The sequence below is a fragment of the Anolis sagrei genome, chromosome 2, assembly GCF_037176765.1.
Source record: "Anolis sagrei isolate rAnoSag1 chromosome 2, rAnoSag1.mat, whole genome shotgun sequence".
NCBI classification, from domain to species: Eukaryota; Metazoa; Chordata; class Lepidosauria; order Squamata; family Dactyloidae; genus Anolis; species Anolis sagrei.
In genome coordinates this window covers 265,989,913-266,005,894 of record NC_090022.1, presented here as the reverse complement: position 1 = coordinate 266,005,894, position 15,982 = coordinate 265,989,913, and the positions used below count along the sequence as shown (strand labels likewise).

The following is a 15,982-nucleotide window of genomic DNA, read 5'->3' as shown; positions in this document are numbered from 1 at the left end:
GAATAGTCATGTTGGTAGGGAGCAACTGAGCCCTGTCAAAGTGAGCTCAGCATAAAGTTGAAAAAGTCAAATTTGATATTCTTGAATTGGTACATCAAGGATGTTGATGGTTGAAACAATAACTTTATGCTTTTCACAGGGAGCACTCCGTGTGCCAGGCATAATGCCTGACATACCCTCTTTTGTGGGGCAAGGGTGGTATGAAAAGAAAAAAAAAACAAGCCTTTTGGCTCTTAGAGGCAAACAAATATTTCATATTTTTTGTTGGATGAGTTGCACCTGATGAAATTAGATATATGCCAGAAAAAAAGCTTTTGTTGTTATTAATTGATTAGCCTTTTATGATATTACAACACTTTCAGTTTGCTGGAGCAGAAAGAAATAGTTGCCAGTTTTGAAATCAGAAATAGCTGTTTTCAACAAATATGCCACCTGGACATGAAAAACTGGACAGAGTTAACTTTAGTTTATTTCTTGAGCTCTGGCAATGCTGTTTAACATAGAGATAATATATAATATATCCCTTTAGTCTTGGACAACAGTCTTACACAGCAACTGCTCCCAAAGTCACCCATTTAAGGTGGAATTAGGCGTCAAACAGGGATTTGTTATTGCTCCAACCTTATTTCCACCTCCATCACTATGATACTGAACCTTGTTGATTGGAAGCTCCCAAAAGGCATGGAAATCATCTATTAGAAAGGTGGCAAGCTATTTAACCTCAGCAGATTGAAAGCCAAAACCCAGATCACAACGTCTGTTGTAGAACTCTAGTATGCTGATGATAATATAGTCTGTGCCCATTTAGAAGAAGACCTACAAGCCACTGTAAGCACATTTGGAGAAGCACATGAAAAACGTGGCCTCTCTGAACATCAAGAAAACCAAAGTGCTCTTCCAGCAGTCACCAACTAATCCCTCTGCAATGCCAGAAATACAGCTTAATGGTGTAATGTTAGAAAATGTTGACCATTTCCACTACCTTGGCAGCCACCTCTCCACAAAAGTGAACATCGATACTGAAATACAATACCATCTGAGCTCTGTCAGTGCAGCATTTTTTTCAAATGAAATAGAGAGTGTTTGAGGATTGGGACATTTGCAGGGAGACCAAGATGCTTGTTTATAAATCTATTGTCCTCCAAACCTTGTTATATGTCTGTAAAACATGGATTAACTATAGACATCACACTCAGGTTCTGGAATGATTCCATCAGTATTGCCTCCAAAAAATCCTGGAAATTTCTAAGACAAGTGGACAAATGTCGGGGTTCTGGAAGAAACAAAGACCACCAGTATTGAAGCGATTATCCTCTGCCATCAACTTTGCTGGACTGATCACGCTGTCCGAATGCCCAATCACCGTCTCCCAAAGCAATTATTGTGCTCCCAGCTCAAGAATTAAAAGAATATTGGTGGACAGGAAAAGAGATTTCAAGAAGGGCTTAAAGCTAACCTTAAAAATTGTGACATGGACACCAAGAACTGGGAGGGCATCGACTTTGAGCGCTCTAACTGGAGGTCAGCTGTTACCAACAGTGCCGTGGAATTCGAAGACGCAGAAATGAAGGGCAAAAGGGAGAAACCTATCAAGAGGAAGGTGTGTCAAGCCAATCCTTGTAAAGGTCACTGTATCTTGAGACCTGGCCTGAAAGTTAGAAAACACATTAAAAATATTCTATACATGTATTATGTAACAAATGGAAGATCATGAAAATGTGCAGTGCTTGACCGAGAGGACTGTAGGTGTGCACAAGCTCAGAATTACAGCTGATAATTACAAGAAGAGGGAAATCCTTTTCTTTGTGCCCTTCCACAACCATTTACATTTTCCAGGTGTATGGTGGCCCTGTTAATGCCACACACATCACATACATTGTGGTGGTGTTGCCATAACCAGCCACATATTTCCACTTTGTGAAGTCATCTTGTTGTAAAAAGTGGTCATCAATCTCCAGCCCTTGCCAGTATTCCCATCCATGGTCAAAGACACTCATAGATATTTCCTGTTAAGCAGAGATATGCTTAATTGTGTGGTTGTAGCTGCTGCTTAACTAGTTGCACCCTTCCACCTCACTTCTTCTGATATTCCTCTACCTATCCTTCCATACCCTGCCAAAAGCACCACTCCTCACTCCACTTACCACCTTCCACCACAAAGATTCTCCTTCCGCTGGCTCATTTTGTGCCCCTTTCACACTGTTTGACATCCTCCCTGCTCTGCTTCTGGTTTTAGATTTTAAACCCCTTTCCCAATAATGCACGTCCTCCCACTCTCCTTCTGCTATCAGATTTTAAATCACTTTCTTAACAATTCATATCCTTCTCACTGTCCTAAAGAATTCTATGTGGTCCACGTTACCTTCCACTAACCTATTCCACTCCCACTAAATTCTTCCCCAGCTCCACAGCTTTGCGATTCAGCCTTAGAGTTCTATCAACTTGCCAAAGGAAAGGTTTTTTGAACTGAGTTAGGGCTCTAAGAACCAAATTTCAAGCAAATTGTCAAGAACATCACGTGTCTGGGTTGTAGCAGCTACAAGGCAAGTTCTATCTTTTTTAGTCTGTGTAGACAAGCCCTAGGAGGTTTGGGGCAAGGCTAAACTTTTCAGGAATGCTGACTGGATGAGCATGATTTCATTCCCAAAACAATGATAGTGGCTTTTGCTTTGGCTTGGAGCAGGGGTCCTCAAACTTTTAAAACAGAGGGCCAGGTCACATCCCCTCAAACTGTTGGAGGACCGGATTATAATTTGAAAAAAACATGAATGAATTCCTATGCACATTGGACATATCTTATTTGTAGCGCAAAAAAACACTTGAAAACAATACAATAATTAAAATTAAGAACAATTTTAACAAATAGAAACTTATTAGTATTTCAATGGGAAGTATGGGCCTGCTTTTGGCTGATGAGATAGGGTTGTTGTTGTTGCTGCTGCTGCTGCTGCTGCTGTTGTTGTTGTGTGCTTTCAAGTCATTTCAGACTTAGGTTGACCCTGAGCGAGGGCCGGGTAAATGACCTTGGTGGGCCGTATCCAGCCCCCAGGCCTTAGTTTGGGTACCCCTAGCTTAGAGCAATGGTTCCCAACTTTTTTTTGACCAGGGGCCACTTTGATCAGGAACCACTCTCCAACATTAGTACCAAAAGGTTTACGAATCAGTTTTTGGTCAACTTTAGATACAATTTGATTATTTGGGAGTGCTGATTTGGAAAATTGCATTGGATAGACGACATCAGCTCTAGTTTCTCATAAAGAATATATGCCATCTAGTAGTCGCCATCAGCTCGCCCACAGAAAACCATATTTAATAAGCCTCGACACTATAAGAGGGTTTTGCGAGACCAGTCATTCTCGCTGCAATGGTGTAGTAATGGTGAGGCCACAGACCATATTTTAGTTCTTGTGGACCACTGGTGGTTCACGGACCACAGGTTGGGAACCACTGGCTTTGAGAAACAGGAAGTCAGTCATATACTTGTCTTGAGTTCTGGACATTCCTTCATTCAGCTTGGACAAAGTCTAACCTACAACAGCTTTGTTCACCTTTTCTTTAAGCAGAAAATTATTTGTATTGTAGAGCCCTCAGTTATATCAGCTGCTGTCTGAAGTCCAGGATTGCAATGGCTATACCTTTGTTTTTCCTCTGAGAAAAAAAAGAGGTATTTGGGGTGTACTGTTTTGAGGAAACAATCTTTAAAAAGGCAAAGGTTTCAGCTTTGTCTTCTGCTTGTTACTTGAGGGGAAAAAAAGAGTTCTGTCTTGTAATTTGGGTCTAACAGATTAAGTCTTAGTTTATTTCATGTAGGAGTTAACCTGTACAGAAATGGAAGATTAACTCTTCTTAATACCATTTCCCCAGGGGGAAGACAGACTGAAAAGCCATCAGATCAGAAACTAAGTGAGACAGGCAGTTACAATGATGCTGTTTTACTTAAGAACTCTGATCTTGACCTTTGAAGAACTATAATGCTAAGCGTCAATTTTTGAGAAATTAAGGGCTTACGATAAGTGCTTGAATAATAAATACAAATAAGTGTCATGAAGATAATAAGCACAAAAGCACTGGCATGTACTAAAGCTGCTTAATCCAGAAGACCCAGGATCTCCTGAAAGCTAAACATGATTAGTTAACTGATTTTTTTTCTTGTACTGTTTTGTATCATTTCAGTAGACATGTGGAACAGACCACAGAGAACTGTGCCTTCTATTTAGGAGCAGAAGTATAGATTTACCTTTTTCCCCCTTCTAAGCACATTGAAGCTTAGAGTGTCAGTGTGTGTGGTTCATGCAGAATATTATGGCATAAAAACAATAACAAATAGAATTATAAATGATTATGAACTTTGGCATCTTACTTAAATCGAGTATATGTAAGGAACCTTGTCTTCATGCACAAAATAATGCATTATGGAAAATATATGGCATTTTGATTCACTGTCTGTTGACAAATTGCATCAATATCTTTCAAAAACCCTGCAATAGAAAATTGTATAAGGTCAGGTTAATTTTCCTGAAAGATTCTTTAAAATATCCTTTTATGTCAAATACCACTCAATTCAAAATAGGTTAAAGCTAGCACAGAAAAAAGTTTTGCTTCTTATAGTTTTTCAATGATCAAAATTAGGTTAAATGCGAGTTTGTCTTTGCCATTTGCTGAGGATTTCAATCCTTCTTGAAATAAAAATGCAACTGGATTTATTATTCTTTATTACTTATATACTTAGGCAATCCCTCATTGTCTGAGTATGATGGCCCTCTAAGTTCTTGGAAGACGCCTGTGCATGAGTTTTTTTAATGTGTGGAGGTTGGTGCACTCATTCTATAGAAAATAAATGCAGGCACAAGCATGCAAACTATTTCTCCCTCAATATCAAGTGTCCAGAGAAGGACAACCAAAATGATCAAAAGTTTGGAAAGCAAGCTCTATGAGGAACAGCTTAGGGATCTGGGTATGCTTACACTTATTATTTTACTCTATTTATTATTATTGGAAGGATGCATAAGCACATTTACATTGAAGGAGGTCAGAATAATGGTTGAATCAGAGTTGGGCAGTCTTATCTTAAATTACAGTTTTATGTAAATATTCAAAAACATTTAACCTACTGGTGCTTCAATTAATGTAATTATATTGGTATCTACTTTTATTTTGAAATTGACCAGTAGCTGCAGCATTTCCCACCCTCGGCTTATACTCAAGTCAATACATTTTTTGTGGTCAAATTAGGTGCCTCGGCTTATATTCGGATGGGCTTATACTTTGAGTATATATGAGTAAGCTGCTTTAGTGTTTTTCCTTTATTATCTCCATGTTTTCAATTGATATGTGTGGGGTTGAAATGTTGTCTAAACTGTTGTCTTTGCTTCAAGTGTCTTAAATGTGGAGCTCCCAGTGCTGCAATGGGTTAAACCCCTGTGCCAGCAGGACTGCTGACTGAAAGGTCGGCGGTTCAAATCTAGTGAGTGGGGTGAGCTCCCATCTGTGTGCAGAGACATGAGAGAAGCCTCCCACAGGATGGTAAAACATCTGGGCATCCCCTGGGCAGTGTCCTTGCAGATAGCCAATTCTCTCACACCAGAAGCAACTTGAAGTTTCCTGACATGAAAAAAAAAGAGAGAGTATTAGATTTTACCACAGCTTTCTACTTTTAACCAGAGCATTTTTCCTTTGAGGGTACAATATTTTATCTGTGTATAAGACATATGCTGGTTAAGTGTTGTGGAACACTAGAATGTGGATATTACTATAAAAGGAAGCAATGTGTCAGTAACAAGTTTGTTAACTATAATAGATATTTGACTTTTTGTTTATCTTTGTTTCTCTTCATGTGGTTACTCACGGGTTGATGGTTGTGAGTTGAATGTATGGACTTGTTTTGTTGAAAAATGCGGTGAGGTTAAGAGAAAACCCTTTGGGTGTTGCAATTTATGCTGGCTGACTTTACATATGCAGGATGTCATGAAGATACATGGATGATCTAGTCCTAAGAATCTGTCACAAGCTGTAATTATAGATGCCAGTTGAACAGCTTTTAAAAGGAATTGCACAAATACATCAAAGACAGAACTATCAGTATCTCGTAGCTATGGTAGCTATATATTTTCTCCAGTATCAGCAGCAAGATGTCTTTATATAACATTTAAAGGAAAATGTGATGTTATACCTATGTCTTATTTATGAACCTCATATAGGAAGCTATACGAGGACTGCAAGAAGATCAAACCAGTCCATACTCCAGGAAATAAAGCCTGACTGTTCACTGGAGAGAAGGATGTTAGAGGCAAAAAGGAAGTACTTTGGCCACATAATGAGAAGACAGGAAAACTTAGAGAAGATAATGCTGCTGGGGAAAATGGAAGAAAAAGAAACAGGGGCTGATCAAGGTCAAGATGGATGGTATCCTTGAAGTGACTGGCTTGACCTTGAAGGAGATGAGAGTGGCAACGGCCGACAGGGATCTCTGGTCCATGAGGTCACAAAGAGTCAGAAGCGACTCAACAAATAAACAACAACAACAAATAGGCAGCTAGTTGGCTACTGAATGAATGCAATATTAGACTAGCTATATCTTTATTGTGGTCCAGCAGGACTCCTGTGTTCTTAATTTTCAATAATGCAGCAGGACTCGATGGTGGCAACTAAGGAACTTAGTTCCCTCTTCCATTTTTGGTGGAAGAATAGGCACATTTAACTCAGCTAGTAGGTCACATGAAAACTGAAGTTGTAGTAACAAAAGTGCTTATCTTTGGGGCTGGTTGGAGAAAATTAGGCTCACTTGCTGCCCAGCCACTGCGAATGGTGACTGAAATGAGCTTTCTTTCTCACCTGTTCTGATTTCCAGCATTCCACACATCAGACTTGGCATGCTGGTGCCTGCATGCTTGTAAAAGCTTGAAGCAAACAAGGGCTTGACAAAGATTTTCTGCATTACATCTGGCCTCTATAAGGGCAGGGCAGCTCTGGTTGCTTAAGAACAAGTCCATCACTTCCCACTGACTTGGATAGCATTTCAGGAGTGTGTTTGGCAAAGACAGGAAGATGCTCTTGTTTTTTCCTCAAATGGGTGTGTGGGAGGAAAGCTAATCTACTTCTCAAACTTGTCTATATTCAATGATTGATAGACATGTCTTCTCTGAGTGATCTCTCTTGCCCTGAGATTTTTTTTTTTCATGTCAGGAGCAATTTGAGAAACTGTAAGTAGCTTCTGGTGTGAGAATTGGCCATCCGCAAGGACATTGCCTAGGGGATGCCCGGGTGTTTGATGATTTACCATCCTTGTGGGAGGCTTCTCTCATGTCCCTGCATGGGGAGCTGGAGCTGACAGAGGGAGCTCATCCACATTCTCCCCGGATTCGCACCTTTGACATGTCAGTCTTCAGTTCTGCCAAGCACAGGGGCTTCACCCATTGTGCCACCGGGGGCTCCTGAGATGCCCTGAGATGCCCTGAGATGCGTCCAAGTTGTTTTTGACTACAATTTCTATCATCTGCAGTGCCTCTGTTCACCATACTGGCTGGGCATGATGGAAGTTGTATTCTAAAATGTCTGATGCACGTCTGTTTTGGTGAGAGTACTTTAAAATAGTATTGTAACTTTAATACTAGCTCCTACATGGTGATTAATATCGGAATAGTTGCTGGAAATGCAAGATGTAGGAAGGGTCATATTACCACATGTGGTGGTCTTGTGAAAAAAAAATCTCGTTATTGGAAAATGATCAATAACGAATGCCATATAATCCTAAAAACGGACTTTACAATGAAACCGGAATACTACTTACTGGGAATGTTTGACTCAGAATTATTTGCATATCCTAACAAAGAAAAACTATTTACTTGGCAAGAATAGTTTTTGCAAAAGCTTGGAAACTAGAAACTATACCATCTAAGGAACATTGGTTAGACAATAGAAGATAAAAGACATGGATAGATTAACATTTTTGATAAAGAAAAATACCGACAGAGGAATCAAAATGGCAGACTGGTCAACTTTCAAAGAATTTATCAAGATGGGATACTAATAGTAAATTGGACTATATAGAATAAGAGGAAGAATACTTATGTTTCAAAGTTAATAATTAGTAGAACGAAAGGAAGAAGAATAGAAGTCAAAAACTCTTCTTTCGCTACCCCCTTCTCCATCCCTTCCCCCTTTTTTTCTTTCTCTTTTTCTTCCCCCTTCGCTGTCCTTCCTTCAGAGCACTTCTTTATTTTACTGTAATTATTAAATTTCTTTCAATAAAAATATTTTTTAAAAAGAGATTAATATCAGGTTCCCTATGTAGTCAATTTGTATGCGAGTTTAGAATTTTTAGAATTATGAAATGGAGATGAACAGCACCCCCCAGATCTGGACACTACTAGACTTCATGTCAGCGGAAACCTTTACCTTTACCTAATGTCTGAAGAAAGCTATGACCATAATATTGGTGTTCCAGGGCAGCTTATTTTACCTTGGTAATCCCTATTCAAATTTTCATTTTGCTACTGCTAATGTTAACTTTAGATGTGTACATTCAAAGATTCTTAGGGCACTGACCTGTGGCTATCTGTTTGACCAGTCACAATCTCTCACCTTAATGCATCTTTCAGAATTCCTGTGATGATAAAATGTGAGAGGAGGGGAAGAATTTAATATCCTGTTTCATAAAAAGTGAGGTAGGATTGTTGGGCACATATAAACATCTACAAAAAAGATATGCAATTTTAGATATGCAATTTAGCTTGTAGTATGTGTGTTCTTTATTTTTCTGTGCTTCGTCTACTTTTTGTTTGTGTTTTTTTTCGTGTCAGGAGCAACTTGAGAAACTGCAAATCGCTTCTGGTGTGAGACAATTGGCCGTCTGCAAGGACGTTGCCCAGGGGACGCCCAGATATTTTGATGTTTTACCGTCTTTGTGGGAGGTTTCTCTCATGTCCCTGCATGGGGAGCTAGAGCTGACAGAGGGAGCTCATCTGTGCTCTCCCCAGATTTGAACCTGCGACCTATCAGTCTTCAGTCCTGCCGGCACAAGGGTTCCACCTGTTGCGCCACTGGGAGCCACTGGGAGCTCCTTGTGTGTGAGTTTTTATTATGTAGTTATTTACATAATAACTACATAATAGTTATTATGTTGTTATTATTATGTAGTTATTTAGGTGTGCAGTTGGCTATAATTTTTATTAGTTTGTTTGCGTTTATAATATTTTGAATGTACGTAAACCTGAATTAAAAATCATCAAAAATATGGGAGGTATGGGATGTCTCTGAAAGAAAGGCTTTTAAGTAAGATAAACATAGTGGATTGCCTGTTTTTGATTTTTTTTCAGTATGATAACTCATTTTCACTGCATTGCTTAGAATTAAGTTTATGCAATGGATTTTCCCATATACTTTGTCTACATGTTTCCATAATTCATATGAACAAAGGATTTCATTATTTCCTGCTGTTCATTCTCTGGGAAGTGGTATATTAAACTTACTGGAACCTGTTGGGAAAGTGAAAAATTATTGAACTGATGTACTTGATAAAGAGCATTCTCATGTTTAAGCTTCAGAAATCTTCAAAGTATGAACTATATTTAAGGTGAAGTGAAGGTCACTGTTCTGATCCCCCACTTTTCTTTAACTCGAAGAAAGTGATGTTCAGACAGAACACATCCATAATTCACATTGATGGCTGGCTCAGTAGGAGTTGTTACAAGACCTAATTGTTATTAGGAACACTTTGGAGCTTTAATCTTTTTACAGTTAGGATTTATAGTAAAGTTGGCTTGGACTATGTGTTCTCGAAGGTTTTCATGACTGGAATCATTGGGTTGCTGTGTGTTTTCCGGGCTTTATGGCCATGTTCCAGAAGCATTCTCTCCTGACCACATGACCAGGGACCACTCTCCAACATCAGCACCAAAAGGGTTACGAATCAGTTTTGGGTCAACTTTAGTTTCAATTTGGTTATTTGGGGTGCTGATTTAAAAATTTCATTGGAAGGACCATACCAGCTCTAATTTCTGATACAGAACATATGCCATCTAGTTGTTGCCATGTGCTTGCCTACAGAAAACCATATTTAATAAGCCTTGGCATTGTAACAGGGTTTTGCAAGACCAGCCGCTCTCATTGCAATGATGTAGTAATGGTGAGGCTGCAGACCATATTTTAGTTCTTACAAACCACTGGTAGTCCATGGACCACAGATTGGGAACCACTGGCCTAGATGTTCATAGACAGCAGTTTCTAGACAATATGAAGAATTCTTTAGTGCTTAAGAGTCCAGTTCCTGAAGGATGACCTATAGACGGCTCAAGCCCCCATACCGTTTAATGTATGGATCAAGCCCGCATACCCAGTGTATGCTAATAATAAAAGGGTACTCTAATCAAGTAACAATTTTCTAAACGATTCTACCAAAATGGCGTGGCTGTATTTTTCTATTCAAGGGTGCCATTTTCCAACCAGCCAGGTTAAAAGCATTCTAAATAAAAGGAGGAATAGAGGGTGATTTGTGAGTGTGTTGACTGATTATTTCCAAGTTAAGAAGCAAGAGGGCAGTCTCTGCTATACTACATGTAAAAAAGAAAGTTCTCAGAAGAGATAGTTTTAAATCCGAGCCTCTCCTGCATTTCATGTGAAATGCACAGGAGAGTACAGTTGTAATTAAACTGCAGCCTTTAAAAAATAATGTGACTGGCTAGTTAAATATTCCTAGATCCCGTTCATTGGCTTCTGATCTTTCCTTTGTGTCTGAATGTTGTTTTTTCAACAGGTAAATTTTGTTTTTAGAATTGCGTTTTTAAAAGGTCTAAGTGCATTCCATGTAGTTCTTCTAATATGTAACAAAATAAAAGGAGAAAACTAATGTATAATGTGCATGCCTGTGTCACAGTGACCTTAACAACTGAGGAGCATCTTGTCTACGCTTGCTTTCTAGCCTGTTTTCCAGGGTTGATTTCTGTGGGCCCTTCTTTGTCACGTTTCACACTGGATAAATTTATTTTATTGACAGGGCAAATTGTATTAGATTGAGACATATGAAAAACACATCTACACTCAAGTGCACATAGCAGCTGCTTTGGTTCGTGCTCCCTACACAATTTCTCTTCTGATAGAGTTGTTGAGCAGGTGGGACCTTGCGTGCCCACAGTCTGTTGCAGTGAGCAAAAAGAAGATAAAATTTAAGATTGTAGAAAAGTTGCAGTACAAAAGAGCAACAAGGATGATAAGAGTTATGAGGAAATATATAAGGAAAGGTTGAATGAGTTGGGCATGATAAAGAGAAGAATGAAGGGTGAGATGTTAGTATTATTATGATTTTTTCTGTCAACATATATGTTGGCATTGAATCTTTGCCATTACAATAGAGTCTCGCTTATCCAACCTTCACTCATCCAACATTCTGTATTATCCAATGCAGTCTGCCTCACATCTGGATCCATAGCTGTTTCAATACATTGAGTTGTTTTGGTACTGAATTCGTAAATACAGTAATTACTACATAATGTTACTGTGTATTAAACTGCTTTTTCTGTCGATTTGTAAATTTGTAAAATCATAACGTAATTTGATGTTTAATAGACTTTTCCTTAATCCCTCATTATCCAACATTTTTGCTTATCCAATGTTCTGCCAGCCCGTTTATGCTGGATAAGCAAGACTCTACTGTAGTATGTTGTCCCTCCCTGGGGTATTTATTTATTTATTGTGTCAGGCGCAATCAGACAGTTGTATTACATTTTTAACAAAACAAAACAAACAAACAAACAGACAAAACACAAAGTTTGTAAGCTTGGTAGTTGCTTAAATGTCTTTTGACCAGTATTTGGCCACTTGGAGTGCCTCTGGTGTTGCCGCAAGAAGGTCCTCCATTGTGCATGTAGCAGGGCTCAGGTTGCATTGCAGCAGGTGGTCAGTGGTTTGCTCCTCTCCACACTCGCATGTCGAGGATTCAACTTTGTAGCCCCATTTCTTAAGATTGGCTCTGCATCTTGTGGTGCCAGAACACAGTCTGTTCAGCACCTTCCAAGTCGCCCAGTTTTCTGTGTGCTTAAATGTCTTTTGACCAGTATTTGGCCACTTGGAGTGCCTCTGGTGTTGCCGCAAGAAGGTCCTCCATTGTGCATGTAGCAGGGCTCAGGTTGCATTGCAGCAGGTGGTCAGTGGTTTGCTCCTCTCCACACTCGCATGTCGAGGATTCAACTTTGTAGCCCCATTTCTTAAGATTGGCTCTGCATCTTGTGGTGCCAGAACACAGTCTGTTCAGCACCTTCCAAGTCGCCCAGTTTTCTGTGTGCCCAGGGGGGAGTCTCTCAGGCATTGATTGAGGTTCTGGGTTTGAGCCTGCCACTTTTGGACTCTTGCTTGCTGGGGTGTTCCAGCGAGTGTCTCTGTAGATCTTAGAAAGCTATTTCTTGATTTAAGTTGTTGATGTGCTGGCTGATACCCAAACAAAGGGTGAGCTGGAGATGTCACTGCCTTGGTCCTTTCACTATTGGCTGCTACTTCCCAGCAGATGTCAGGTGGTGCAATATCGGCTAGCCAGTGTAATTGTCTAGTGCCTCCCTGGGGTGAGAAAGGCAGTATATAAATATCATAAATAAGTAAAATAGACATTGCGATGGACAACTGATTTGGAAGGTATAAACAAGTCTTTGTTAACTGAACATACAAATCTACTTGAGTGAGAATGAGAAATTGAAGGGAGGCAAACATTGTATAGCTTTTGATGCTATATTCCTTCCTACAGAAATTACATTATCAGACTGCTTGAGGTTAATAAATAGTTCACATTCTTTAGACTGTTTTGTCTGGCTGATGGGAGCAAATAATTTAACATATGTTTCTATACCATATAGCTCAGGCATGGTCAAACATTGGCCCTCCCTCCAGGTGTTTTGGACTTCAACTCCTACCATTCCTAACAGTCTCAGGCCCCTTCCTTTCCCCCCCTCAGCTGCTTAAGTGGCTGAGGGGGAAAAGGAAAGGGCCTGAGGCTGTTAGGAATGGTGGGAGTTGAAATCCAAAACACCTGGAGGGAGGGCCAAAGTTTGCCCATGCCTGATATAGCTTGATTGTGAAATACAGCTAAAGAAGGCAGTAACCGCAATGTACCACAAGATATACGCTATTGGAGAGAAAAATATACAGGAGTTTAATTGCTAATTAAGAATTTCAACAATTGAAGGCATTTTTTTTTTAAAAAAAAGATGGTTGAATTCATATAACGAGGTGCCACCTTCTGTGAAAGAAAACCATGTTTGTATTATTGACAGCCACTGTTAAACAGATTGACAGATGGACGGTGGAGGAGGGGAAGGTGGTAGATCAGCAGTGCCTCTATATTTAGAGATGTCTCTTTTATCTTACTGTACAGCTGGCCACTCAATTTATTTTAAAGGACTTGTGCCTCTCTTTCCTGCGAGTACTTTCCATGTGCTTCATAGTTATATTGCACTCCATGCACATAAATCTGGGGGAGGCAAATACGTTACTCATGCAGAGTCAAGTCCAGAGGGGCCCATGGATGGAATATCCAAATGACCTGTGTACCACTATCCTACGTCCCCATCAGATCCATCACTTTTACTTTTTGCCCTTCAGGGAACAACCCATCTACAGCACCCGAGCTCATGTCTTCCAGATTGACCCTAACACGAAGAAGAACTGGGTTCCCACCAGCAAGCATGCTGTTACAGTGTCCTACTTCTATGACAGCACAAGAAATGTCTATAGGATAATCAGCTTGGATGGCTCAAAGGTAAGCTGTATGATTTCTTTTAAAGCTGAAGTAGAAGTGCACTGACCTTCAAGTGTAATTGTCCCTATTTTAACATCTTAATATTCAGCACAACACAGTCAGATGGGTTAAAGTGTGATCTAGAATAAGAGAATTGTTCTTGAACTTGCTGTATGATAGAACACGCTATTACATTTCAAAAGGGTCACTTATTAAACTGATGGTAGCTGTTCAAGCTTTGCTTCTGGCATGTCTGTGAAATTCACTATAAAGGAGGCAAGCATCTCAATGATATATCTCTTGTGTTTTAATAAATGTGTTTTATAATATATGAAGTTTTTGTCTATCTGCATCATAATATAGTAACATATATGTATCCTTCTGTATTAAAGTAATTTAACTCTACAGTCAATATAGCAGACCTTGTTGAGCGACCATAATTTTTATTTAAAAACACATTAACACAGAAATCATTTGATAGAAATCATAGCCATGATTTTTGTAATCCTTTATAGTAAATTCAAATAAAGTCTCCAAACACAGAGTATCATCTACAAATAAGAGCTTGGCCATTTGAACATTATAATGTAAAGTCTTTAACATAAGAGAGCAGTTCTGACAAGCAGAGAAATCTTTTCAGATTGGCCTTGGACAAAGAAACAATCTAGTGCTGGAAGAAGAGGAGGGAGATTTTCAGTTAGGTGATAAGTGTATCAAGGAGCAATGCTTGCTGAATTGCATATAGAGAAGAAAAGCGATCTGATGAATTTACAAAAATACATAATACATTTTGAGCATCTGGCACAGAAAGTTACTGGGCAAACGGGTATCTTGATAACTTAACTGGTTTGTTTTATTTTTCCCAAGTGAATGAACTATGGCTATCTGCTTACCAAAGTTGGTTTATACACCTGTTTAGTTTACATCCTCCAGAATTTATCTTTTCTGACTAGAATGAAGAAGATGAAGTACCATCTGTTTCTTGTACACTTTCTCTCTTGCGTGCACATAGACACACACACACACACACAAATTATAGTTATTGGGAGTAATCTTGATGGCCATCATGGATCAAATTAATTGGTGGTCTGTCCAATAGCTATTAGCACTTGTTATGGCTCCCTCTGGAAATCTATGTCCTAATTGTAAAAAACCATGTGGATTCTGAATATTATTTATTTATTTGCAGTACTTATATTCCTCCCTTCTTACCCCAAAGGAGACTCAGGGCGGATCACAGAACACATATATGGCAAACTTTCAATGCCAATTTTACAATGGCAAGACAGACAACAGATAGAGGTGTCTTTAGGCTTTTTCTCATCATTCGGCATCTTTTGGAGGCTGTGCTTTGTTCCAGCCACAGGGGGGTGCCGCCGTTCCATCTTCTTGCTGAAGAACTTTCTTTGTTCATAAACTTTCCCCTGAAACGCTGTGCCTAAAATACTTCCCCGTTTAATGCGGTTCCTAGTCATCTACTCACATTGCTGTTCTTGATCCGCTAGGTGGGCGGGGGAGCTGGGCTGAAAGTCAGGAGCTCACTCTGACCCCACTTTGAACTGTCAACCTTTTGATTGGCAAGATTTCTGCAGTTGCAGTTGCAGCTGGTGATTAACCTGCTGTGCTAAAGCTGGCCAACTGTAGATAATTGGTCTTTGCAGTCACTTATGGAACCACCACCAAGACTCTATCCTTGGAAGACAACCATACTCTGCCACGAGTGATCACCTGTGGTAGTAGTAGAAGTAGTAGTAATTTTATAGTTACTCAAATATGGAGTGTGGTTTAAGGAGAGTAAAAAGTGTTGCTTGCTCAGTGACCTCAATCTGCGTTTTGACATTGAAAGATAGAACACAGAAGGAATTGGGAAATTAACGAGACAGAAATGGTGGCATTATCTCAGTGCCCAGGGCAGGAGGCTGAGGTGACTTTAGAACATCTGCATTTCCTGCCTTGAGGTGTAAAGAAATTGCTTCTAAAATCCTCACTAGCTGATTGAGGTCACGTTTGGAGATGAGGCTTCTCAAAGTTTTGATAATTTCTTGTTCTGCTGCTTAGAAAATAAAGTTCGTAATTATTGATGGTTTCTATTCTTTCAGTCTCCTAAGTCACAGAAAGGGCTAATCGCTGCCTGTATGCAGGGCAGATATAGATACAATATAATATAATTTAAGTATTACAAGATCTAACAATTCCTTCATTGAGGTTTGTTGGTAAAGCCCTAAAATGTATTCTGAGGGTATTGATACTGATATCTAATGTAAT

At 39.4% G+C, this 15,982-nt stretch overlaps 1 protein-coding gene across 1 annotated transcript in view; it reads left to right on the top strand.

The window, feature by feature from the left end:
• The window catches only part of HOMER1 (homer scaffold protein 1), a 90,911-nt gene that overhangs the window by 14,530 nt on the left and 60,399 nt on the right, over nucleotides 1–15,982 (top strand). Inside the window, exon 2 of the mRNA XM_060761612.2 lies at nucleotides 13,582–13,738. Coding sequence (XP_060617595.1) covers nucleotides 13,582–13,738 — 157 coding nt within the window. The remainder of the gene's footprint in view (nucleotides 1–13,581; nucleotides 13,739–15,982) is intronic.